General features: G+C 45.0%; 1 protein-coding gene across 3 annotated transcripts in view; it reads left to right on the forward strand.

The window, feature by feature from the left end:
• LOC119170040 (jumonji domain containing 4) overlaps positions 1–27,448 on the forward strand; it is a 30,281-nt gene extending 2,833 nt beyond the window's left edge. Inside the window, exons 4-6 of one of the 3 annotated variants that reach the window (XM_075880773.1) lie at positions 8,364–8,583; positions 11,560–11,703; positions 23,272–27,448. In XM_075880773.1, the coding sequence (XP_075736888.1) occupies positions 8,364–8,583; positions 11,560–11,703; positions 23,272–23,559 (652 nt within the window). In that variant the 3' untranslated portion in view covers positions 23,560–27,448. Of the gene's footprint in view, positions 1–8,363; positions 8,650–11,559; positions 11,704–12,426; positions 12,448–23,271 lie in introns of those variants that run through there. The other 2 variants (XM_037421065.2, XM_075880780.1) reach the window with 2 other exon arrangements.
• The last annotated feature ends 353 nt before the right edge of the window (positions 27,449–27,801 follow it).

Here is a 27,801-nt window from a genome sequence, read left to right on the forward strand (position 1 = left end):
TACGCACTTCTAACCGCACCGTCGTCCTGACCCAACCGCGTGACCCAGGCACCTTTTCGGACAGTGACAGTACTGACGTAGAAGAATGGCTTCAGCTGTACGAAAAGGTGAGCGCTCTGTACAACTGGGATCCGACGCTCATGTTGGCGAATATTATTTTCTACCTTGATGGCACAGCTAAAGTTTGGTTTTCCAACCACGAGGAAGATATCATGAGTTGGGACATCTGTTAGCAGAAACTCATCGATCTCTTCGGCAAGCCCATCGGGCGTCGTCGTGCTGCGCAGAAAGAACTAGCGTGTCGACTCCAGTCCTGCACCGAGTCGTATGTACATACATACAACATGTGCTCACCCTCTGCTGGAAGGTTGACGGCAAGATGCCGGAATCTGAAAAGGTCGCGCACATCCTCAAAGGAATCGCCGATGACGCCTTCAATCTCCTCGTATTTCGAAACTCATCTACTGTAGACGACGTTATTAATGAATGCCGATGCTTCGAAGACGCGAAAAGTCGCCGTATTACTCCACACGTCTCGCGTCTTCCCAACACGGCTGCATCATCTACCTGCGAGGATGTCCGTTTGCCACCAGCCCTTGCTGCTTCCGACAATATCATGCGCCACGAAATCGAGACAGCATCTCCCCTGTCCGACCAAGTCCGGGCCCCCGACGACTCTCGCGCCACGATTTCTTTGATCAAGAGTGTCGTGCGCCAGGAACTGGCCAACGCCGGACTTCAGACGCTATGCCCCATTAACCGACCTGACTACCGACTGCCCAGTACACCTAATATGTCCCGCGGACCGAACAATCGCCCACATTACCGGAACTCGGCAGAATGGTGAACTTCCGATGACGGGCCGATCTGCTTCAACTGTGGACGAGTCGGCCATATTTCACTTCATTGCCGCACTTCCAGGGATTGGCAGCCATGGACGCATTATGCACACACCCGACGCCCACCTGCTGGTTCTCGGATGCCGATCTACGGGGGAACTAGACGATGCTTCGCCATCCAGGACCGCCCTACCGAACCGCTCCCCGTCGCCTTCTGGACGCATGTCCCGCTCAACTAATCGACGTAACTCTCCCTCACCCTCCTACTGCCAGTCTTCGGAAAACTGACGGGCGCAGCTCCTAGAGGTGAGCCTGCTTCGACGACTCGACCCGAAATTCCTCTACACACGATACTTGGACACAACTTGATTAAAGTAAATGTTGATGGTACTTCTGTGGCAGCACTCATTGACACTGGCGCTCACATATCAGTAATGAACTCCAGCCTTTGTGCTCGACTCAAGAAAGTACTCACTCCTGCTCCGATCACTGTTGTCCGAGTAGTCGATGGTGCAACACCAGTGGTCACTGGGATGCGTGCCGCCCGCGTCACTGTTGCTGGACGTCATACCACTGTTCTGTTTTACGTACTGGACCACTGCCCTCATGACATCATTTTGGGACTCGATTTTCTGTCGGACCATTCCGCCCTAATTGACTGTTCTGCTGGTGTTGTTCAGCTCGTTCTACCACACGCCGTTGACCCTCCTGATCCTGCACCGCCAAAGCTATGCTCCGCCGACTTTGTTAGCCTATCTTGTCGAGGTGTGACGTGTATCAAAATCTCTTCTGATCCACCTGTGGCTGAAACAATTGTCATTTCACCGAATCCTACAGTCCTGTGTTAGCTCAATGTTGCATTCCCCCACACCATCATCACAATGAAAGACAACGTGGCATGTCTCCCTATTGTGAACTTTGGACTTTGCTCTGAAGTGCTGCCATGAGGAATATCCCTTGCAACCCTTGCCCCGGCCGGCGACTACCACATATCCCCCTTAATAGAGTATACACCGTCATCTGCCAGTATTCAGTCGGGCAGTACACTAGACTGCATAACTAAAATGATTGCCTCTGATCTCCCGGCCGAGCATGTGTCTGTGCTTCGTGGCCTTCTTGCGTCGTATCAAGACGTCTTTGATCTCCACGACCGACCCCTAGGTCAAACGACCGTCGTAAAGCATTGGATCAACACCAGTGATGCAAATCCAGTACACCGACGACCCTATCGGGTTTTCTCCACCGAGCGCCACGTGACTTAGCAAGAAGTCGACAAGATGCTCGCCTGAGACATCATTGAACCTTCTTCAAGTCCTTGGGCTTCGCCCGTTGTGCTCATGAGAAAGAAGGATAACAGCTGGCGCTTCTGTGTCGACTACAGAAATCTTAACAAAGTTACAAAAAAAGACGTGTATCCTCTGCCACGGATAGATGACGCTCTTGACTGCCTTAGTGGAGCAAACTATTTCTCTTCCATCGACCTTTGTTCCGGATACTGGCAGGGATACCCTCGTGGCATGCAGTTACTCGATCAGTTGATGATCTGGACCGTGAAAAGACAGCATTTATAACTCCCGACGAGCTATATCAGTTCAAAGTAATACCGTTTGGGTTATGCAATGCCCCGGCTACATTCGAACGAATGATGGATGCTCTTCTTCACGGTTTCAAGTGGTCAATCTGCTTGTGCTACCTTGATGACGTCATTGTTTTTTGGCCAACTTTCGAAACTCACCTCGAGTGTCTCTCAACAATTCTTTCGGTTTTCCGCAAAGCAGGGCTCCAACTAAACTCATCGAAATGTCTCTTCGGCCGCCGGCAGCTCACTGTCTTTGGACACCTTGTTGATTCTTCTGGTGTTCGTCCTGATCCTGAAAAAGTCCGCGTCGTCAAGGATTTCCCTGTGCCAACCTCTGCGAACGACGTTCGAAGCTTTGTGAGCCTCTGTTCTTACTTTTGTAGATTTGTGCGGAATTTCGCTGACGTTGCACGCCCGCTCACGAAACTACTAAAGAAAATGTGCTTTTGTGTGGGACCTGAACAAGCCAGAGCATTCGTTGAACTGACAACTAGACTTACAACGCCCCCGATTCTCGGCCACATTGATATATGTGCTCCAACGGAAGTGCGTACAGACGCCAGCGGCCACAGAATCGGAGCCGTTTTGGCACAATGACAGAATGGCTGCGAGCGCATTATTGCATACGCTAGCCGTCTTTTATCGCCAGCAGAGCGAAATTACTCCATCACGGAATGCGAATGCCTCACGCTCGTCTGGGCAGTGGCTAAATTTCGGCCGTATTTGTATGGACGCCCGTTCACGGTTGTCACTGATCACCACGCCTTATGCTGGTTGTCGTCCTTAAAAGATCCTAGTGGACGTCTCGGCTGGTGGGCTCTACGGCTACAGAAATATTCCTACATGGTTGTCTACAAATCAGGCCGCCACCATGAGGATGCTGATTGCTTGTCGCCTCATCCAGTAGACCCAGCAGACCTTTCGGAGAGCAATGAGTCTACTTGCATTTTGGCACTTTCCGCGTTCAGCAACATTGCAGATCAGCAACGCCGTGATCCTCACCTCATAGATATAATCCTTCAACTCGGTGGTCCCACAACTCTTTTGTCTCTCCGTATGTTCCTGCTCAAAGATGGCGTATTATATCGCTACAGCATGCATCCTGACGGACCTGAGCTGCTGTTGGCCATATCACAACATATGCGTCAGACTGTCCTCACACAGTTGCATGATATTCCAACAGCTGGTCACCTGGGAGTTTCAAGAACTTATGACCGCGTTCGACGTCACTTCTTTTGGCCCGGTATTTACCAATCCGTCTGCCGTTACGTCGCCTCATGCAAATCCTGTCAACACTGCAAAAAACCAGCCACCCTTCCAATGGGACGCCTTCAGCCCACTCAGATCCCATCCGAACCATTTTATAGGGTAGGTGTTGACTTACTAGGACCGTTCCCTTTATCAGCCAGCAGAAACAAGTGGATAGCAGTCGCCACGGATTACACCACTCGGTATGCCATCACGCGGGCCTTTCCTACCAGTTGTGCGACCGACGTCGCTGACTTTCTCCTAGAAGACGTCATACTACACCATGGCGCTCCTCGGCAACTGCTTACCGATCAGAGTCGATACTTCTTATCACAAGTTATCCAAGACATATTACACTCCTATGCTACAAAGCACAAGTTTACAACGGCGTATCATCCTCAAACCAACGGGCTCACGGAGCGGCTAAATAGAACCATCACGGACATGCTCGCCATGTACATTTCTTCCGACCATCGTGACTGGGACTCTGTTCTCCCATTTGTGACATTTGCCTATAACACGTCCCGGCATGATAATCAGGTTTCTCGCCGTTTTTTCTCCTGTATGGACGAGAACCTACGTTGCCTTTTGACACGCTCCTTCGTGCCGTTAGCCACACCTCAGAATATGCCTGTGATGTGATCTCTAGCGCTCTACAGGCACGTGAGATTGCTCGCCTGCGTCTGAGCGATTTGCAGGAACGACAACGACTAGTCTACAACGCGTGCTGTCATGATGTCGACTTCAGTCAAAGTGACACAGTCCTTCTCTGGACGTCGTCACGGCGAGTTGGCCTGTGCGAAAAGCTGACTTCACCGTACTCGGGTTCGTACCGTGTGGTGCACCAAGTCACCGACATGACATATGAAATTGAACCTCTTAACACCACCAGCGCACGATCCGGTTCTGACATTGTTCACGTCTCTAGGCTGAAGCGTTATTACTCGGACCAACCAAGCACCGAGACGGTGCCTTCGCCGCCAGGGGTGATGCTACGGGGTGCCACAAATTAACATTATAGGAAAGAGGACGATGTTTAGGGCGAGCTCATGCAGACTGGGCTCCATATTGTATACCTGTTTGTTTACCTAAAGTAAACATATTTTTCAGACGCTTTCTCCCCATAACAATATATTGTATAAGTGTTCAAGGTACAAAAAGTGGAAGGAACAGGTGGGTTTCTGGTCATTTGCTCTAGAAACAATGATATCACAATGGGCAGGGATAACATGAGAGGGGGTGCAGTGTGTGTCACCTTTTTATCTTCATCTCCTACATGCGAGTCCTTTTCCGACTGTGAACAGTATGCGGTCATTCTGGTTGTTCTGAAGCAACACTCTGCCCTCTGTGGTGGTCTTGTGGTAATGGTTCTCAACTGCTGACCCATAGGCCACTGGATTGAATACCGGCAGCAGTAGCCACGTTTCAACGGAGGCAAAACACTAAAGGCCAATTCGCTTAGATTTAGGTGCACGTTAAAGAACCCTAGGTGGTAGAAATATCTGTAGCCCAGCACTACTATTTGGGACATTAAAGGGAAATATTAAATAGACGTTGATTGTTGAAATATTGGTCCAGAAACCTCATAGTGCTACTTTCATGCCAAGAAAAGGCTTATTTTAAATGTAAAATAATTTTTTAATTGTCGATATGGTGTTAGTGCCCTTCAATTCACCTGCCTGAATGGGCCTTCTGATGTAGCAGTTGCCTTGCCGAATGTTGCCCACGTTTACAGTGCAGAAACCAACACCATTAGCAGCAGAGCGGAAGTAGTGGGAGCCACAACAGCAACAACGGCCATCGAAGCTTGCTGCGATAGATGTCCGGGAAAACCTGACAACAAGACAATGGCTCACAATGCTGGTGCCGAGGCATGGCACTCGGCTACTTTTGAGCGTAGGGGTACGTTTAGTGGCATCGAGTGGAAAGTCACGTCGGTTTCTTTGCTGCAGCTCAAATAGCGTACATCATTTGGCCATCCGTCATCATTACATACATGCAGCATTTTGTTGAAACTTCTCTCACAGTAACTTTTGTAAGCATGAAGCGCAGGTACAGCAGCACGCAATACTGAAACTACCAATAACATCTCATCTCATAAGCGAAGTGCAATTCAGCAAAAATGGAGCTTTTGAACGACTAGCGCTGTTCTTGATAGTAATGCCAAGCGGTTTTCCTCTTCGTGAACCAAACAGAAGTGGACAAACAGCATTTTATTACATTTTGTAATGCACGAAGGTTCTTGTTTTGTTGCTACTGCTTTGTTTACTAGTGATAAAAGTGTACTCGGGACTTTCAACGTTGTCGGGAACATTAAAAAATGTATCGTGTATGGTGTCGTACATTTACCTTAATTTCTCGATTAATAGGGCACGCTGTTGGTAATATTGACATTATAAATGTTCTCGACCATTTATCTTTCACTCTAAAGTAAATTGTTATTTGCCTTTAGTACACTTAAGCAGTTTTTTTATTTTTTGTGTTCAGAGGTGTCAATGCAAATCACTTGATGTTACATTTGTACTGTATTGGGATGTTAACACTCTAACTAAATCGATTCTATGATAACATTATCTCAGTGTTTTGTGCAGTGTTTGCGTTTGCCAGAGTGAGAAACCTTCTTCAAGAAAGTGAAAGAATCGTAAATCATATTGTTAAGCTTTTCCTCCTTTTACCAAAATATCTCTGTGGCTTCTTTCTGCTGGATTTATCTTGTTTGCCTTGAATTTATGCTTGGGCTTCCGCATCAACAAGCTTCATGCTATCTCCAAAGTAAACAACACATTGTCAGTGCCGTGTAGTCAACACAAAGAGAAGCAAAGTGTTAGAAGTTTGATAAGATGAATCACACGCTATAATATTGGCATTAGTTGTAGAAGACAAAACTTTTAAACATAACCATCTCGGTGACTGGGAGTGTGATGGCTACGGAGGTGTGTATGCTAGCTCTATCCACTATACAGGTGTTAAGCAAGCAATGGCCAATCATGGCAGCTTCTGATGTGATTGTTGTGTCCAGGGTCAGTATTTTTCACTGCTGTAGTGTCAGCACAATTAGCGAGAGGTAGACTTTCGAATTGAAAATGTGTTGTACATTCAGATTCTTACAGGTCAATGCTAATTTTTTCTCCTTGCAACTTTCTCACAAAGGATTTAGATATTACAAAGACAGCACTGATAGACTTGAAATTATGAAGTGGTAGAGCCCATAGTAGCCATTTCAGTTGCATACATGAATGAATGTGGAAAGGTAACATTCGTCGCAAAGATATTAACACACTTGATGTAGATTTTTTATTGTATTTATCCTGACACAAAATACGTAAATGAGAATTCTTGAGATTGCATATCATGTGTACAGTCGTCAGCAAGCTTAACACAAATGCTCCATAGGGTTTCTGGAAAACAGCTTGATTGATGCTAGCACGGCGTCACTATGGGTTCTGTCACCAAAATGTTACTCATGCATGCCGGCATACCATCCAAGCATAGCAAGGTATTATCTCCGAAGCAGTGCCCAGTGCCTCGCGGCTGCCATTGGGCAAACTAGTGCAAGTGAGGTGTCAAGATGTACGTGTTAATTATTAAAAAACTGCTTTAGATTTACTACAAAATACGAAGTTAGGGAGGAAACACGAAACAAAGTGGACACTACAAGCATAAACTATCAACTGAATTTATTGAAAAAAGTTGAAGGCAAGAAGACTTCCAGGGAAGGGAAAAATTGATTTATGATAGAAGTGAAGGTTGGGGCGGGTGGTCAAAAATTTTTCTGAACTTTTTTTACTCATGAAAAATCAACTAGCCCAATACCTCACTTTGCTTACTTGTTAAGCTTGCTGACGACTGTACACCATATGTGCAGTATGATGATGCATACAGCCTTGCATGTTTCTTCCACGCCCTCAGCTGTAAAATTCGTTGGTGACTAGCGAGTAACCACAGTCTGCTGTAGTGCAGCAGCACCATCTATGTTTTTCAGTCAAATATAAAGGAAAGCCTACTCTAAGGTTCGACAGGGGGAGGCACATTAAAAAAACTCTCCTCCCATTGTCCCTCTCTGAGGAGGGCCGGTGACACCTCGCAGGCCCATTGATTTTAAGGTGTATGGACGCAGAAGCATATAAAAGCAGCCAGCGGGAACGAAGGAGACGGAGAGAACCCCCTAGCGTTGGAAGAGTTAGCTTGCCGGGAGCCATCGAAGGTGGTGTATCGGAACTGGCTGTCAGATGGGTCCTCATTAGGCCGATGGTTCCAAATTGGGTGTACATAGAGCCCCACACGAATGAACCAGTAGACTTGCACCTGTGCACTGGTTTTCCAGATGAGCTCTTGCTTTTTCGAAGGCCTAGTAACCCTCATAACTCATGCAAGGCAATGCACTGTCGCCCTAGCTGACTCTGTCAGACCTGAAGCAGTCTGGTAAGTACCAGAGCAACCATGACTCCTCTGCAACTCAGGGTGACCGGTGTAGTGGCAACACTGCAGTCTTTCTGTACCATATTTTTTGAACTAAACTATGATGTAGAGGGCAGGAAACAGCGAGTTTTGTTTTGAGTGCCTTTTCATCATATAAAAGAGGGATTACTGCAGCTTTGGCTTGCCAGTGCCAGTCTGCTTTGCTTTTATCCCGGCTTGCTTTGTCAGTTTCTCTTGTGATTTTTGGGATGTTACACTGCTTCATTCTTTTCTAATAGGACGCCATTGCACACGGATGTGTTCAAGTCATTTAGTTGGTCTGCCAACATCTGCGGGAGGAAGCTCTGGTACCTCTTTCCTCCACGAGAGGGTCAAGTAAACAACGGAAAGAGGAACAAGCTGCCATGTGAAGTTGACACCCTTCTGAAGGAGAGCGTTAAAGATGCTGAGGAAGCACAGAGCCTCTTGAAGCAAGAAAGAAATGCACCATACCTAAAGGTCATTCAAAATCCTGGAGAGATTATATTTGTTCCCAGTAACTGGTACCATCAGGTCCACAACCTGGTAAGACACCTGTGCTTCGTTGAGTACAGTGGTTATGTTGTCTATGCTGTTCACAAGTTTATGTCACATAGAATTCTCAAAAGGGACAGTAAGTAGGAAATGGTCTCACATGCAATAATCAATAATTCATATACAGTACACAATTGTAGCTTGTGCCACGAGAAGGCATTAGGTACGCCACAAAACTTCCAGAAAAGATGTAGGTGTCAGCTCCACCTACAGTGTCCTGCAAGAACTTGCCATGATGTTATGCATTGTGATTATGCTCTGCCATACATAATTTCTTATTTGTATAATTGAATTACCTTGTGCTCAAATACATGGTCCTGGCCACCTGTCGGAGTCTCCGTGAAAAAATACATTCTACACTAAGGAAATGCTGCTATGAACAGCTCACTGGAATTTTGTAGTCGTGCATGGTACATAGATTTCACAAGTTGAGCCCAAAGCTACCATTTGCTGTAGTGGCCCCCCCTTCAAACCGAGGCTCATCTTCACTCTCTTCGAAGGTGCTCATTTCTACCAAGTTTCTTCATTTGGTTGTCCTTGTTATAAGAAGTGTTGATATAAATTATTCAATGACATACGGTTTTTAAGTGATACAGGAAGTACGTATATCTTACACATTTATAACTGGGTTAGGATGAAAGAGGATCTTTCATCCTTCGTTGAAATGTCTCTCGCTTCCCCTCAATCTCAGAGTCCCCTTGCGCCGGCTGCTCTCACATCCTCTCTTGTCCTTGTTAGAGGTGCCATCTGGTTCAGCAAGGGGCTAGCCATTATCTCGTTCACAGCTGTCCAAATCAGCCAAACTTTCCCATTGGGAGGCAGGTGTTGGCCAGCGAAAATTTGGGTGGGAGGTGAGATCTTTTAACTTACCTACTCCCCGCCGAATGAGCTTAGCTCATCGGAATCTTGCCTCTAATGAGGAAACGAGTTCAATAGGTCATTGTACACTTGCTCCCTCTAGCAGGAGCATCGTGCAGGCATGGTTGCGTCCATTGTGCTCTGGAAGAACTTCAGTAATTCAGCCAACCTTCCTGGTTTGTCGTGGGCGAAAGTCATACCAAGTCGATGTCATGCAGGTCACCTGCTGCTACCAGAGTGACATAGTTATGAAATCTCAATGTAAACAAGCACTCTGCTTGTGAGTGCTTGCATAATAAGTGAGACTGTTTTTGGTGACACTTCTACTGGTGCGCTGGTTCGGTAGCAGTAGAAGCATTAGTTGTCCTCTGTGGGTTGCCAGGGAGTTTGGCTGTCTTCGTGCGACGGCCTCATTACTCTCTGAAAAATGCTCAAAGGGTTTCCTTTGAAAATTTGCCTTATAGTGCTCATCTGCACAGCTCAATGAATAAATAATATGTCACCCCTCGTGTTTGTTGTCTCCTGATTGACAATCTTTCATTGTTATGCTGAGGCTCGTTATTTCCCAAAGGCTCGTAGCAATTTCCCAAAAATCAAAGCCGAAGCGATTTCATGGCTCCGGCTACACCACAGTGGTTGACTGAGACAGCCACTGTAGAGCAATACACTGCTGGAGCCGTCTGAGCAACTGGGCCTTGTAGCGCCCATCCAAAGTCACTTTTCACTGCGCCTAGCATTCCCAGAAGATTTCAGACTTCACAGCTCACGATGGTGCAACTGCTGTCGGCTCTCATGAGTATTTTTCGTGTTTTTCCAGTCATTTTGGGTCAGTGATAGTGTCCCTAATGCCAACTGTGCATTAATTATTTCACTCAAGAGAAGCCGCTTTGTGCAGTGGCACCAGTTTGTTTGATTAGATCTGATTATTTCAAATGTACACAATTGAGTGCGTTCACATTATCCAGAGTTTCAAATGTCAGCACATTCGATATTTGCATGAGGTGATTCTCCACAAGCATGCCTTGTTGGCCGTAGCACTCCTTCAAGTTCTCTGTGGCACACTTGGGATTCTTTTCAACCTCAAGGATGCCATTCACCATTACTGCTGCCCTGCGCATCGACACTGTACTTCGGTTTAAAAAATATTCGGTGTTTGAAAGGGTGCTGCTTTCTTTAGGGTCTCTTCCCATCAGTCACAGCTGAACTTTTGTCGTTCCAATTCTGGCAGCCTGAGGGGCCCTGCATTACTTTAGTTAAATAAGTGGGCTTAGGTGAGCAAAGCTCGGTTTTAAGTTTTGATATGAATGAAACGCTTCTTGGCGAAGACAATGGCCACCTGTTAAACTTAGTGCAGTCATCTGCTGTCATTTGCTAAAGCACCCATTCGACTGTACCTTTCATTCTACTGTCTTTTCAGCATTGCAGAGCTTTTGCACATCATTTTTTTCTGATTACTTTAGCATGTCATGAGTCCTCTTAAAACTTATGAAGATTGTGTGCAGGGACAAGTTCCAATGCCATGATACCATGCGTACTACACCCATAATGTTTCAAACACTTAGTGCCTTTGTTGGTCACTTTTGTTATACTGATCTCGCTACTACAGTACACACAGGTGCATATTGTTATCTCCAAAACCACAGGTACTCTGGCAATCACAGGTTTTGTCTCTTTTATGCACGTCACGAGCATAGTTCCTTGCCAGGCTTGTTTGGAGTTAAGGTAAATGAATTTGGTTGACAATTTGCTATCTAGATATAGCTTCTATCGCTTACTCAAACTGATGCCGGACAATGCCAGTTGTCACCAAAAAAGAAATAGCACTTAAAGCAGGTCACAAAAATCTCTAATTCTCATTGCACTTGATGAATGAAAAACATTTCTACACCAATCAATTTTTAAGGCAAGAAATTCCGATAATGACTTAATTTTGTTATTATTTGAAAAAGCTTTGCAGGGTTTCTTTATTATGATCTTTTTTCATGCAACATATGATACTGAGTAATGCAGAGTGCATTGACATTGCCTTGTTAATCTTTTCAGGATGACACAATTTCAATCAATCACAACTTTCTTAATGCTTGCAATGTTAAGACAGTGATGATCAATCTTATGGCTGCATTAGTTGATGTTCAAGAAGAAATAGCAGCTTTTCAGGACACCGATGGATTCCAGGAGCATTGCCAGGTAAGCCATGATCTGTACAATTGAACTCTGCTGTTACGGATAGCGTGCTAATTCGAAACATTTTAATTGAATCATTTGAGCTGAAACAGATATAGAAGCCGTTGGTAAGTTGTGCTGTCTGAAGGTCCTACCAATTTAAATATGTTATGTAAGTAGTACAAACAAGGAAAAATCTGCTTTTATTATATCTTGTTTTGCTCTTATTATATGCTTTTTGGATTTAGGCTGGTCCTGATTATTTATTTATTTTATTTATTTATTTAACAATACTGCCAATTTCATCAGAGATTATAGCAGGGAAGGCATGTGAAAACGAATATTTGTTTACACAGATTCATATTGGTAGAAAACCAAAAAAAGCCGGTATTACAAAATGACATGCAAATCATAGGTTATACATTGCCGTTAAAGAACACGCAATCAAACAGTTTTAGTAATAGCAAAACAAAATTATGAACTAGGTTATCGTTGAAAACGACCGCGAAAAGATAATGCATGCATTTGTATTATAGAGTAGGGAAAACAAATAGGCATTTTTATTGAACAACTTATTCAAATAATTTTATGAACAATAAACTAATCGAAAAACAGGTCACTTGAAAATAACAATAATAAAAAACAAAACTTTTGTATTAGCAATATGACACTGACTCGTTTATTTTGTGTATTGATGATGTGATGTTAGTGCGATTCGCGAGGCAAGCAATTCTCTTTAAATTGCAGCTGTAAACAAGTTTATGGATAATTCAGTGCTTAAGGTGGGTTTTAGTGAGTTCAAATCTTTAATAGTTAGAGGAAAAATGAGTATTTAAAGCAATTAGTGTTAAAAGAGTATTCTACAAGAGTATGGGATTGATTATGACGGGTTGGTCTGCCATGAAAAAAAGATAGATACCTTGAGGTATCTATTTTTATTATGTTGTGGAGTAATTGAAACATTAGCTTTAGTCTTGTTAGTTTTGTTCGGTTTTGTAGTGTTAAAATGCCAGCGTTATTGAGTAGGTGCATCGGTGAGTCCATCAGTCTATACTTGCTAAAAGTAAACCTGATTGCTTTTCTTTGAACCGCTTCTATTTTATTAATCTGTTGGTGGGTATATGGGAACCAGACAGGGCTGGCATAATCTAATACAGATCTGACGAGGGTAGTATAAGCTATTAGTTTTGTAGTTGTATGTGCGAGTTTCACGTCTTTTCAATAAAAATAGTCTTTTATGGCTGTGCTAGTAATATTATCAGTGTAGGTATCCCATCTGAGGTCGTTTGAAATCGTTATTCCTAGATATTTGTGGCTAGAGACTGTGGCTAAGGGGCAGTTGTCAATCGTGTAAGAAAAGTTGGATCTGTGTTTTTTGTGAGTTATTGTCATGGAGACACATTTACCAATATTAAGGGACATTTGCCATTTTTCGCACCTCGTGTGCACGTTTTCTAGTGCTTGGTTAAGAATTAGGTGATCCGTAAGAGTATTAATTTCCTGGTAAAGTACGCAGTCATCTGCAGAGAGGCTTAGTTTTACTTCAAATGAGAGGGGCAGATCATTAATGAATATTGTGAATAATATTGGTGCTAAGACAGTGCCCTGTGGCACGCCTGACGTGACTGCTGCTATTCTAGAGGTGGTGTCCTGTAACTGTACAAATTGTGAGCGATTGGTTAAGTAATCCTTAATTCAGTGAACAATGGTGCTATCTCCAAGAGTAACTTCTAATTTACTTATTAATTTTATATGAGAAACACGATCAAATGCCTTTGAAAAGTCTAAGAAGATGAGGTCAATTTGTTTATGGTTATCAATGGACTTGGCTGCATCGTGGAATAATTCTAAATGTTGAGTAACCGTTGAAAAGCCTTTTCGGAAACCGTGTTGTACAAAAGACAGGATATGAATTTTTTCCAAATAAATACTTATGTGTTTCAATATCATATGTTCTAACAATTTACACACAGAACAAGTTAGTGATATTGGCCTGTAATTTGAAACCATGGTTTTGCTGCTCGCTTTGTGTAATGGTATAATTTTTGCGGTTTTTCTATACTGTGGGGATAATGCATTATTGCAGTGATTTATTAAAGATTACACATAAACATTTAGCTACTATTCTGCTTACCTTTTAAGGAAGATGTTTGATATGTTGTCATGTCCCGAGCCCTTCTTGGTATCAATATTTGTTAGTAGATTGAGCACGCCTTGCTCGGTAATTGTAAAGGGTTCTATTGGTGAATGGTCTGAAAATTGTAAGGGTGGTACGATTCCGTCATCTACGGTAAAAACTGATTGAAAGTAATCATTGAAGAAGTTGGCGTGATCATTGTTGTCGTCAGAGGAACGCATGAGCTCATCATCTTTTTTTGAATTTATGTATCTCCAAAATTGATTTGGAGCGCTTATCAAAGATATGGGAGGTAACTTTGCAAAGTAATTATTTTTAGCATCTTTTAGTTTACTTCTCATATCGCTAACAGCTACAGTCAGATAGTGTCTACTAAGAGTAGTTGGTGTCGTGTTCAGTTTTTTCCTTAGCCGTTTTACCTATCGGTTCGCATGTATCACGTCACGTGTTATCCAGGGATTTAGTCGCCCAGTTCTTTTTCTTTTTGATTGGTACGTAGCATTTTATGCATGACGTCACGATGCTTGTAAATCTACTCCAAAGTGTTTCGATGCCATTGGATATGTTATCTGTATGTGATTCAAATGAATCATATTCGAAAGCAAGATGATTATACTTGTGTCGTCAGCATGGGTAAAGTCAGAATAATAAAGCGACGTCTGTTGATGAGATTTATAGTCATTCACATCTACAGCGCAATAAATTAGGTTATGATCTGAGATGCCCCCATTATTTCCATTGTAGTAGTTTCTTCCGGGAAATGATCACTCAAAAAAACTACATCAAGAATGTTCGAGGATGATGCATGTACTTGCGTGGGTTGGGTCACTATCTGATGCAAATTGAAATTGAGCATGAGATCACATATCAATTGCGAGCTATCAGACTTGAAATGCATAGCTTGCCAGTCTATTTCTGGCATATTAAAATCACCCAGAAGGAATAGTCTGGCATTTGATACATGACTCTGCATATAACTACAAAGTGAAATATTACGTCACTAGAAGCAGATGGGCTACGGTATACACAACCCGCAGTGATAGCACGTGAACCTATAGATAATCTGCAAAATATTGCTTCTACACCTTCATCTTGTGGAAGAACCTTGAAAGAGAGTTTTTTATTGACAAAAATGGCGACGCCACCACCACGTGTAGGCCGGTCTTTCCGTATTATCGCGTAGTTGGGGCTACCTATTTCCTGATTATGAATGTACCTATTTCCTGATTATGATTCAATAAGTTGGGATTATAATTCCAACTTATTGAATCGGGAGGTTCAGAAAATTAAAAAAAAAGGCAGCTTTTTCACTGGGGTGCCATGCCTGAAGGAAGTGCAAAGCTAAGCAACATTCTTCGTTTCTCTTCAGTTTTCTTTTTCTTTCCTCCTCTCTTTCTCTCCTGCCTCGCCACGGTGGTCTAGTGGCTAAGACACCCGGCTGCTGACCCGCTTGTTGCGGCATCGAATCCCGGCTGCGGCAGCTGCATTTTCAGTGGATGCGGAAATGCCGTAGGCCCGTGTGCTCAAATTTGGATGCACATTAAAGAACCGCACGTGGACGAAATTTCCGGAGCCCTTCACTATGGCTTCTCTCATAATCTTATAGTGGTTACCAACAAGGCTAAATGTCTATGCTTGTGAAGCCAATGCTAGCCAACATTACTCAGTGCTGCTAAAGTGTGAACAAATACTATATACTTCACACAGCAGGCTGAAAAAATATTTATGCATTACAGGATATCTCGAATGTGAGTTGACCAAGGTCAGCAGACACAATGACAGCAGACACAAACGTAAATGACATATTTCGCCATTGGCCTACACCACCCATGCCCTCGCCCGAGCTTATTGTTTTGACGCTGTGTTTAGCACTGGTGTATTGATGAAGTCAAACATTAAAGAAAAACATTAAAGAAAATGATGGCAATCCCTTCGCATGCATTAGGTGCGGACAAAATTGCACAACATCACAGGCAGCTGTTTGGGTGCCCCAGCAGGCAGCAATAGGAGCAGTGGTGTAACTTGGCACTGCTGGAATTAAAGAAGCACTGACACGACTTCGAGGCACCCCAAAAGGAAGGTTTCTTGTTTTCATGGCGTGTACTATCAACGCTCTCTGCACATCGGAGCAGGGCAACACGTACAAGGCTTTACTCGTCCAGCATCTGCAGGCCAGCCGCATCACAATTAACATTATCACGACAACTCAACACAGTTTACTCTGTGTTTGTAAAATCTTTGTCTTTCATGCAGCCCATATTGCAGAAATCGCTGTCATGGTATTATAAAAAAGAACGGAGACAGTCAAAACTGTTATCTGAGGCCAGGTAGGAGCGTAGGCCTAGCTAGCGAAATCAGCGACAGTCCGGGCCGAGCCTCTCGTGCTTAGCACTGACAATGTGTTTGTCGAGATTTGCATGACCCACTACATTCATCATTACATATTTCCCCCTCACTAAAGATGGTGCCAAGTAAGTGTTCTAAGGTGTCGTGAGGACAAGTGGTTTGTGATATGGTTTCAGGCGATCCACATGTACGATTTCGCGGCCTCGGCGACGCAGGTGCACAGTGGCCGTGAGGGGTTCGATGAGGTAGTTAACAGCGGAAGTTTGTTCTATGACGCGATAAGGTCCATGGTACCTGCTGACAAACTTTGTAGAGGTACCAGGAGCAGCACTGGGGGGCACCCACAGCCAAACAAGAGAGTTGGGCGAAAATTGGTAGTTGGACCGTCCATCGTCGTGACGAAATTTCTGTAGCCCTTGTTCTTGTGTTGTAAGGGTGCGAGCTAATTGCCGACATTCTTCCGCATACCGCGTGGCTTCGGAAACTGGTATGCCTTCGGTTGAGTCGGGTCGGTAGGGGAGAATGGTGTCAATTGGAGATGATGGTTCTCGACCATAAAGTAAAAAGAATGGAGTAAAGCCTGTCGTCGCTTGAGGTGCCGTGTTGTAAGCGTACGTTACGTAAGGAAGGATAAGATCCCAGTTGGTGTGGTCGGAGGCGACATACATAGAAAGCATGTCGCCAAGAGTACGGTTGGAACGCTCGGTCAAGCCATTTGTTTGTGGGCGATATGCGGTAGTACAGCGGTGAATCACATGGCATTCTGCAAGAAGTTCTCGAATAACATTCGCGAGAAAGACGCGACCTCGGTCGCTCAAGTTCACGTGGAGCGCCATGACGCAGAACAAAATGTTGCAGCAGGAAAGACGCAACGTCACGTGCCGTCGCGGCTGGTAGAGCGGCCGTTTCTGCATATCTCGTGAGATGGTCGATCGCTACAATAATCCAGTGATTCCCAGCAGATGTATATGGTAGAGGACCATAAAGGTCTATTCCAACCCGGTCGAATGGTCGCACTGGGCACGGTAACGGCTTCATTGGTGCAGTAGGACGGCTAGGATCGTGCTTGCGGCGTTGACACTCTGTGCAAGATCGAATGTACTTTTGAACGAATGTTTACATGCCGCACCAATAAAACCGAAAACGTAGCCTGGCGTAGGTTTTAAACAAACCGGCGTGTGCACACTGTGGATCGGCATGAAAAGCAGCACATATGCTGGCGCAGAGATGCCTGGGTATGACGAGTAGCCATTTGCGACCGTCAGGGTGGTAGTTGCGGCGATAAAGTATTCCATCACGGATGGCGAAGTGAGAGGCTTGTCGGTGCAGCGCTCGAGATGGCGGGTGGGTGAGTGTTTCAGATAGGTAATCCATCAGAGATGCAATCCACGACTCTGCGCTGCTCCGCAGGCATGTTGATGGGTCCTGATAGTGGAAGGAAGTTGTCTTGGATGGAGACACTCGCAATATCAGTAGAAACAGGCGAACGCGAAATAGCGTCGGCATCGGCGTGCTTCTGGCCTGAGCAATAAATGACGCGGATGTCGTACTCTTGGAGCCGTAAAGCCCATCGTGCCAAGCGTCCTGAGGGATCTTTGAGGGAGGATAACCAGCAGAGCGCGTGGTGGTCGGTAACGACATCAAAAGGGCGGCCGTACAGATAAGGCCGAAATTTTGTAATGGCCCAGATAATCGCTAGGCATTCTTTCTCAGTTACCAAATAATTTGCTTCTGTTTTTGTAAGAGTGCGGCTCGCGTACGCAACAACATATTCTTGGTAACCAGGCTTTCGTTGGGCGAGTACAGCGCCAAGACCGACACCACTAGCATCTGTGTGGATTTTTGTGGGAGCGCTTGAATCGAAATGACGCAGTATGGGTGGTGTTGTAAGCAGTTCACGGAGCTTCTCAAAGGCACTGTCGCAAGCTGGAGACCACGCAGATAGGTTGCGGTCTCCCTGAAGTAGGTTTGTCAGAGGCGCCATGACCGAGGCGAAATCCTGGACGAAGCGGCGGAAGTATGAGCAAAGCCCAATGAAACTACGCAGCTGCTTGAGAGACGCGGGCTTCGGGAACTCGCGAACAGCACGTAGCTTAGCGGGGTCAGGAAGAACGCCATCCTTCGACACGACGTGTCCGAGAATGGTCAGCTTGCGCGCTCCAAAGTGACACTTCTTCAAGTTGAGTTGGAGGCCTGCTGCAGAGAGGTAGCGTAGAGCCTGTTCCAAGCGACGAAGGTGCGTGGGAAAATCGGGCGAGAATACTATCGTCTAAGTAGCACAAACACGTGTTCCATTTGAGGTCTCGTAGGATAGTGTCCATCATGCGCTCAAATGTTGCCGGCGCATTGCATAGCCCGAATGGCATCACGTTAAATACGTATAAGCCGTCTGGTGTAACAAAGGCAGTTTTTGGCCTATCATCCGGATTCATGGGCACTTGCCAGTACCCAGAGCGTAGATCAAGGGAGGAAAAGAACTCTGCACCTTGTAAAGAGTCGAGGGCGTCATCGATTCGATGCAAAGGATAAACATCCTTTCGTGTTATTTTATTTAGGCGACGATAATCTACGCAAAAGCCTATCTTGCCATCCTTCTTTTTAACTAAAAGAACCGGCGACGCCCAAGGACTGTTTGACAGTTGAACGACGCCTCGCTTTAGCATGTCACCTACTTCTTCATCGATGATACGGCCTTCATTCGGCCAAACACGGTATGGTTGCTGCCGTAGTGGTGGGTGATTCCCTGTGTCGATCTGGTGGCATACGGTAGATGTTCGACCTAAAGTAGCGCTGTGACTGTCAAAAGATGGTCGAAACTTGTCGAGGAGGCTCAAAAGCTCACACCTCTGTTGTGGGTTTAGGCCTTCGTTGATGACACGGTTGAAAATGTCGGTAGTGGAAGGGTCATTCATGAAACTACAGGAGAGGGCGCTGACTCCCGATGATTCATCAGGAAAGTCAAGTGTAGTGATGGTTTCGAATGATTCTATCGAACCAATACATTCGCCTCGAAGTAGCGTAATCATGAATGGGAACGGATTCTTCACAGGCACGTTGGTCGCACCACCTTGAAGAGTAACAAGAGCGGTTGGGAGCGGTGATAGGTGGCAATGAACGAAAGCAGCGGAAGGCGTGAAGAATGCGGTAGCGTCGACGACGGTGGAACACGACACAGGCGCGAAGACAGTAGCGCGTGGAGGGATTTGGGTATCGTCACTAATGACCAACTTCGCATCGGAAGGGCGATCGTGCACTGGTAGCGCATCACCAAGGGGACAAAAGGCGACTTCGGCACGGGCGCAATCAATGACGCCTTGGTGATGGGAGAGAAAATTCCAACCTAAAATGATGTCATGAGAACAGTGCGGGAGTACTACGAACTGCACTGTGTAGGGCACTCCTTGAATTACAAGTCTGGCAGTACACGCGGCCACAGGCTGCACAGGCTGTGCAGTGGCAGTATGAAGACATGAACCCAAGTAAGGCGTTGTCACTTTTCGAATTGAACGGCAAACTTTTTCGGCGATGACAGAAATTGTGGCACCAGTATCAATAAGGGCAAGTACGGGTACACCTTCAAGAACAGCATTAATTACATTCGGTGGTGAACGAAGAGGGCTTGTGCTTTGCCACAAGGACGCAGTTCTTGGCTCGGGAACTGCGTCATTTAGTTTTCCGCGTCGATTGTAGGGGGGCGTCGGCGCATCGGGGAGGGCGAGCGTCGACGTGGAGAAGGAGATCGGCGATCAGGAGCTGGTCGGTGGCTTGGACGAGGAGCGTACAATTCGGGGTCTGGGGTGTATTGAGTGTACGTGTAATCGTTCTCATATGGACATAGGTTTTCACGTGAGTGGAGTGGGCGGCCGCGGCACAGACGTGCGACGTGCCAAGGTAGACCACACGAAAAGCAGATCGGTCGGTTGTCGGCAGTGCGCCATGAATTAGGGACTCGGCGAACTGGAGGTCGTGGCGGCATAAACAGGAGCAGGCAGTGGAGGCGGCGCTTGGAATGTCTGTGGTCGTGGTCGTGCTGCTGCTTCGCGTACAACAATGGTGCATTGACTGGTGGCACCAGCTGCGGAGGAAGGACCTCAGACACTTGATCTTGTATAATAGTCCGTAAAGTAGGGCTAAGCCGTGCACTGCGCTCCGGTAGGCCAGAGATGAGCGAGAGTTGGCGGGCAACTTCTTCCCGCACGAAATCTTTGATCTGCGAGAGGAGGACGGGGTCTTGCGAGGGAGTTAAGCCGGACATCGATTCCTGATGTGGGACAGCACGGCGGGTGACGAGACGTTGCCGGCGGAGCTCATCATAGCTTTGGCAGAGCTCGGTAACTTGGGCGACAGTAGCAGGGCTTTTTGAAATGAGCATCTGGAAAGCGTCCTCGTCAATACCCTTAAAAATATGCTTGATGCAGTTCACCTCTGTCATGTTCACATCGACGCGTTTGCACAAGTCAACGACGTCTTCTATGTAACTTGTAAAGTTCTCACCAGGCAGTTGAGATCTCGACTGAAGGCGCTGCTCCGCACGAAGTTTGTGAACAGAAGGACGACCAAAGACTTCGCTGAACTTTGCCTTGAATGCTGTCGAGGTGGGAACGTCGGTCGCATGGTTCCGAAGCCATAAATGGGCAATGCCACTGAGGTAAATGCCGACAGTGGCCAGTCTCGTGGCTTCGTCCCATTTGTTCGAGACACTCACGAGTTCGTAAGTAGCCAGCCAGTCGTGATCGTCAGTGCCGCTGAATATGGGAGGATCCCGCTGACGGACCGCGCCGGAGCACACGATGGCCTGGGAAGCCATAGGAGGAGGGCTTGTGGCAGATGCAGTGGTCTAGACAGCAGGTAGAGTCTGGCTTCGCAACTCCAGGATTGCAAGGAGGTCCCGCACGTCCACCAATTATAATAAAGAACGGAGACAGTCAAAACTGTTATCCGAGACCAGGTAGGAGCGTAGGCCTAGCTAGCGAAATCGCCGACAGTCCAGGCCGAGCATCTCGTGCTTAGCACTGACAATGTGTTTGCCAAGATTTGCATGACCCACTACATTCATGATTACAGTATCTAGACGACATTTCACTTGACATTGTTTACGTGAATCACTCTCGTCTGACAGCAAACTGGCAGCTGCGGCTAGTATGTGGCGAGCTGCAGCTTTCCCGTGACGTCAGGATTGTGTTGACACGTCACTGCAAGGCCGTCTTCTTGATACCGAAACAGATGTTTTAAAGGGGCCCTGCAAAACTTTCTGAGCATGGTCAAAAAACACTGCCGATCGGCAGTAGAGGCTCCCGACAACACGCGAGCCAAATATTATAGCGCAGCACGCGGCCTGGAATTCACAATAAATTATCAGTCAGCTAAAAATAGCTTTCCCTTCTCTCCACAAATCATGAAAAATAAGCCCAGTAAGCCCATCTATCAGCCATTGGCTGATTTGAACATGGCGCGCTCAGTTGCTACAGAGGTCGCCGCAAGAAACCGTCAATATTCCTCGCGTGTGCGCGGGATCGCACTGAAAAAGCTGCATATTCGAAGAAAAAAAAGTTCTCAAGGTTACGAGGGATGAGGGACGTTTTTTGTTAGCCCCTCCCATACCTCCCTGTTCAGCTTCCAGGGCTTTCGTTGGGACGAGAGAAGAGAGAATGTGATTGCAGCATGTGACAAATCTTAGCGACTCCACTCGTACTGGACGGATCTCTTAAAATTTTTGTGGCGTTCAATTTGTGTGGTAATATGCTTTTTCAGGGAATTAATTCCATGGTTACTCAAAAAAGTGTTTCGGGGCCCCTTTAAGGTGGTAATATTGCCATGTTCCTTCTTCAAGTTTTCTTATCGCCCCGTTACACTGTACGTAATTCTCAGCGCAAACCGCGCCTGCAGTGTTCGAAAAGCTTCGGGACTGTAGTAGATCATTTTGTTAAAATCACGCCCACTTCGCAGATATTACAGATTATCCTGGAACCTGCGTGGCTGCTAGCAATAACGTTAGAATATTCAACGACTTGTGTATAAATGCCGACGCGCTTCACCAATTCAGTTGATCGACGGCCGACGCTCCGTTCACCGCTATCAGAGCAAGTCTGCTACTGTAATCCGACTTTCCATATACCGGGCACAGGTTCGCCCAAATAAACAGTTTGATCTTAACATCTAGTCTCCGGCCTTCAGCCACGTCACGACCCTGTGACAATATTAAAAACATAATCAATTCATTCCCAAGCACTACGACATTCTTCTTAGGGTTCTTGGCACCTGCATTGGTATTCAATTTCACTGGTTTCTAAAGCAGTACCCAGCTATAGGTTCAAGTTCAAACGGCTGTGGTATCTCTATTGACTTTGATCATCTTCGTTATGCTGTCAGATGAGGTGGCACATAAGGTACAGTACCGATGCCGCGGCATTATTTGCAAAGTAAACTGCTCTGGAAAAGTTGTATATGTGTCTAGCTGTTCAGTTATTATACCGGTCAAACAGTGCTGTTTGTGTCAGCTCTCTGTTGGAAAGCATCGGCGTTGTGCTGTCCTAGTGCTCTCAGCGAAGCATGTGCATTGCATCAACACTTCCTGAAATTTTTCGGGCATGAGTCATGGTAAACTGTACGTGGTTTGAACAAAACAAACAAAATTTAGCGGCACTGTGCTCGTAACTATGTCAGATCACTTGCAGGACTTTTTATTTGCTTGAAAATAGCAGCGATCTTGAGTCCTCGTGTAATCTGTGCTTTCACAGTCAACGCTTGCTTGTACTTGCTGGTGAAACAAGGAGATACAAAAAGATTTGAAACTCGGCGGTCAAGCAAATGGAAGGTTAAGCTTGCGCTATGACTGGTGTCGATCAGTTTCCAGTCTTACATAGGCAGGTGCTCTTATAGATGTTTTCATAAAGTAATGCTGTGACTGACTCTGAGGGGTTGCTGTGGTATGATTGTGGTACATTCTTATTGATGTTGACTTGAAACTCAGAGCTCTCCTCTTTAGTAACATAGTCTACACAACGAGAGGCACGGAGGGTTCTGTGGCATCTCAAAGAAACTCTAGCTTCTTGCGTTACTTTGCACTTTGTATTCACAGTGCTGCAAAGGTGTCATGTCTTTCTTTGCAGGCTATGCTTAGAGCTCACTTTGGCATGAATGTGGCAGACTTTTGTGCGATGCTCGAGGCCATCTTGAGACGAAGAATGCAAATGCTTGAAGTGCCTCCCGTGCAGAGAGAACTTGCTTACCGCGCGAAGGAGGCACTTGCCACGGACATGGCAGCTGCCCTATTCTGCCACAGGGAAATATTGGAGTGGCCTGCTCCGATTTTGGAGACGGCGTGCATCAACAAAGAACTAACATGTCACCTCAAGAAGGACCTTGTAGAACTGAGTGAGCTAGATGAAAACGTTTAACATTCATAGAACAGTGTGCAGCCTGCTTTTGTAATCTAGATCTAAGAAATCTTGTTGCGTTAGGCCTGATATGGCATATATCTTTGCAGTGTGAGAACTGTTTTTTTTTACAAACCTGTGATATAAAAGTAGTAGTCAAATCGAAATTTATTGAACGTAGGTATGTCGAGTTATTGTGCATATTTAACATTTATAAGTTGTAAAATCATCTTGGATGTGCCGTGCAAAAAGAACACTGCGGTATATCTGTATTCAAAGCGTTTATCGCCACCCTCGATACTATCTCAAATGCTGTGTTGCACAATTCTGTGCCTCTCCTAGGGTACTACTTCCAAATGTATTTTTTCTCATAAGACAGTGCACACACATGAAAACAAAAAACTGGTGAAGCTAGCACCTAACTGCGCAAGGCTTGAAACAGCGAAATTGGATGATTCTGAATGCTAATCTGATGGCTTGTAGGCCTTAGCTACGTGGTGCTGGTTGTGTCTGGGCCGCTTCTAGGCTTTAGCTAGGTGTTGCTAAGTTGTTTATACATTGGGTTTTGTCATGAGTAAGAGGGCACGTGCTGGGCGCTGGAATGCGGCGCACGTGTGCAAGACTCCAATGGTGGGCAGATGCACCACGTTCACGTACAAGATTGGTTGGAAAGAGGCTCATGGCATGCAACCCTAGCCGTAATAAAAAATTTCGAAGGATGAGCTGTCACTGTGCTTTGGGACTTCAAACTGCGAAGATCAGGAAGGCCAGCATCGCTACCGCGACGAAAGCAGTAGTCCCGCTTGGTTCTGAGGCTGTCAGAAAAGAGGCCCGGGAAGTGGTCGTCGATCCCGGAAGACTCAAGTGTGGCTGTCCGGACTTGCCGCTACCTGTCACAGCAGTTCCTGGGTGGATTTACAGCTCTTCCGCTTCGAGCCAGAATGTATGCGGCCCATACTAATATCGTGATGCCGTTTACAGGTTAGGCATATCCTAACTAAGCCGGACGACGACGAAGACCGGAACCATCCCGGCAACGAGGTGGGGCGGCAAAGACAAACCGACAGCAGCCGTAGAATGTTGAGAAGGACGTCAAGGACAGAATCGACGAACCATTGACACGGCAAGGTCACCAAGTTGACATGGCAAAGTGACGTGAACTGTAAGAACGTTTTGTAACCAAAACTCCATTTTGGCTAGAGAGAGATTAGGCTTAGGACTGAACTTGACTCGGATTGATATTAGTTATGGTTTCCTTGTATAGCTGATTATTGTGTACATGTTTCTTTTTGGGAAGGTGAACTTTGCTTGTTAGATTGTTTGCCATATTGTGTAATATTAAAATGGGTTTGCTGTGTTACCTCCGACTTGCGTCTCTCTCCCAACTCCATCCGCTGCAAGCGCTCCCTAGGTAAATTCGTGAAAGGTCTCAGCGCAGAGTGCTTCAATTTAAACCACGTACAGTCACAGACACGAGCTGGTCTGCTGAAACTCCAGAGATAGGAAGTCGTGCTAAAACAAATAAAGAAAAAAAAAGGAGAGGCGTTGAGGTTAACCAGATGCTAGGATTCGGTGTACTACCCTGCTTTGGGGTTGAGAAATAGGGGGCAAAAGCGAAAGAGATAAAAAATAAGAACAAAACATGCTCATAGATCTACGGGCATGTTGTGATTAGCATAGGCCTTCTATCGCTTTGAGGTCTTCTTGGAGCTGCTGTTGCCTTTGTCGTTATTTATTAGTATTCTATTGTTGTATGTACTTGGGGTCTTTGGCTCACTGCCATCGCTTAGCAGCCATTTGTTGGGCATTTGTTAGATTGCCTTCTTCATTTTTAATAAACCAGTGGTTAGTAGCGAGGTTCACTCTGTTTTTGTGGCACACAATTTTTTTTTTATGTGGATAGTTTCGTGATACGAGATACAAGGAACAATACAAGGAGTGCATTGATTTTGACCGTGTTGATTCCTTTAATGTGCAGCAAAGCTAAATTCATAGTTGTTTTGGCAATTAGCCCCCTCAGATGTGTAGCTTACATTATGGGAAAGGAACCTATGTCTTGTAGCTTAGCTGTGATAAACAAGCCCCTAAGTAACCCTGGCTTGTGTCTTCAAATTTTGCAAAGGCACTTTTGCTAACCTCACTGCGAAGCAGTTGTGTGGTGCGGTGAAGCAAACAAAAAAAGTTTTATTATTGTTGTGCAGTGTCTGGGTTTCTATCATCTGTTTGATTTTCATTATGATGTTGCAGCAAGCTCACGGTAAATGAGTACTAGAGGCACAAGAAGCAGACGAGCACATCTGTGCTTGCCTAGTATGAGCGCGCTGTCATATGAAAACGAATTCCTACCAACTCTCGCCGCAATTTTTAGTACTTCGACAATTTACTTATGTCAAATTTTCCATTATGTATGTCAAACTGTTTTATGATCCTCTTCTTATTTCTTCTGCATTATGTGTAAATTGGCTCATTTCTAGTGGCCAGCCCTTGTTGTCTATCTAATGATGCATTTGAGAACATCTGTGCCTAGTTATTTGCAGTACAAATTTTATAACAATAAACTGTTATATTGCTCCAACTAGTCGGTTGAGTGAAAGACGCAGGTGATTTCTTCATGCAGTTTTCTGTAACTCTTTCAGATGTCACCCATGCAGAACTGTCTGTAAATGTGTCGAATTGATACATTACTTCAAGGCACTCAATATTGTAGCAAAAATAATTTCATATGTTAGCTTATGTGTGTTATAGTAACTAATCATAATTGAGTTGTAAATAAGGGGAGATGCGTGTTGAAAAATGTAAGTTTTTTTCTCGAATCTTTTTTTTATTTGCTTTCACAAGTTTTTGGTTTCTCAACTTTCACAGACGCACAAAAACTGAAGATTGTAATTAAACACGAAGTGGGTTAATATTGCTTTTAAAGAGCACAAAGTGGCTACTGCAAACCAAAAAGCGCTCATTGTCTAGAGTCCCCAGGAATCGCCCCCTGGCTGCTTGCCATTGCATTTCGCCTGAGGAGTTCACTGAAGCCACGTGCTCAAAATAATAATAATAATCACCAAGCTCTCATGGTGGAAGAAATTATATTAAAAACTTTGCATATCGTTGCCGCATAGATATGCTTCGACTTATACCTTTAAAATGCGTTTTTCTGAAGTTCTATTTCTGTGCAACTTCTTGATTTTAGACGTGTTCTTGGTACCAGATGAGGATGAAGTTTTGCCCACATATTCCTTAACATAAGAAGGGTACAAGTATCTCCACTGAAACTTTATATTCCCTGTATAATTATTACGAACCTAAAGCGATCACTTAGTGTGGGCTGATGATTCTAAGAATTCTCACATTAAAGTTCTTCTCGTCCATTAAAGTATTTATACACACCTTCTTGATAGTTATTTGCATTCTGCACTTAATGTGGAGCAGTATGAGCCATTAATAGGTCAGAACCATAAAAGCTTAAAGGCATAAAAAGCTTGTCCAAAAGAAACTGTATGTTACACATGGTCATGGCACAAAACGAAAACTGTGCAACGTACTATAAAACTGTTTAGATATTTCAAATCAGCATAAAAGTCTTTATATACAGCGAAAAATTTCATTGCCCTAGGCTACAGATAAATGAAACTTTTTTTTTTTTTCGAATTGCATCTTTCATTAAACATCTAAATATCCTGAAGCCATTGATGCTCTCTTTTGGTATAAATAGAATGAAATCGCAAGCTGGGAATATAGTTTAAATTCATTTTTGATTATGTCCATTTTCAGCAAAGAAAAATTGTACTTCTCGCATGGCTCGCAGGAAGCGGCATGTTGAAGACCTGTTGAACATGGTAGTGCTTTCAGCAAAGCGATCATATGCAACAGTACACTGCAAAATGAAGATAAATAAAGACAAATTTTTTATGCCGGAGTTTCAGTTCATCCAAAGCTGAATATATCTTGCTCTTTCTTAGCCCCTAGATGATATGAATCGCAACAGCTAGTGGTATACACAATTGTGTACATATTTTTTCAAAGGGACAATGTAAAGCCCTTCACTGTGTATAAAAGCTAAGTGTTCTTGTAGCGCTGGTCTATGATAGAACCGTGTTGTCATGCTGAATGTCTCTTGCTTTACTGTTCCTGTCCCACTAAAAGTGTCGTAAATGCTAAAGGAAGAGAGGCACGCTCTGTCACAGGTGTCCGAGTTGTTGCATGGAAAATCGGGAACAATCAATAGTCAGGTGGTCTGGAGAGAAACACTCCTTTCATCAGCGATCTTCT

The sequence above is a fragment of the Rhipicephalus microplus genome, chromosome 2, assembly GCF_043290135.1.
Source record: "Rhipicephalus microplus isolate Deutch F79 chromosome 2, USDA_Rmic, whole genome shotgun sequence".
NCBI classification, from domain to species: Eukaryota; Metazoa; Arthropoda; class Arachnida; order Ixodida; family Ixodidae; genus Rhipicephalus; species Rhipicephalus microplus.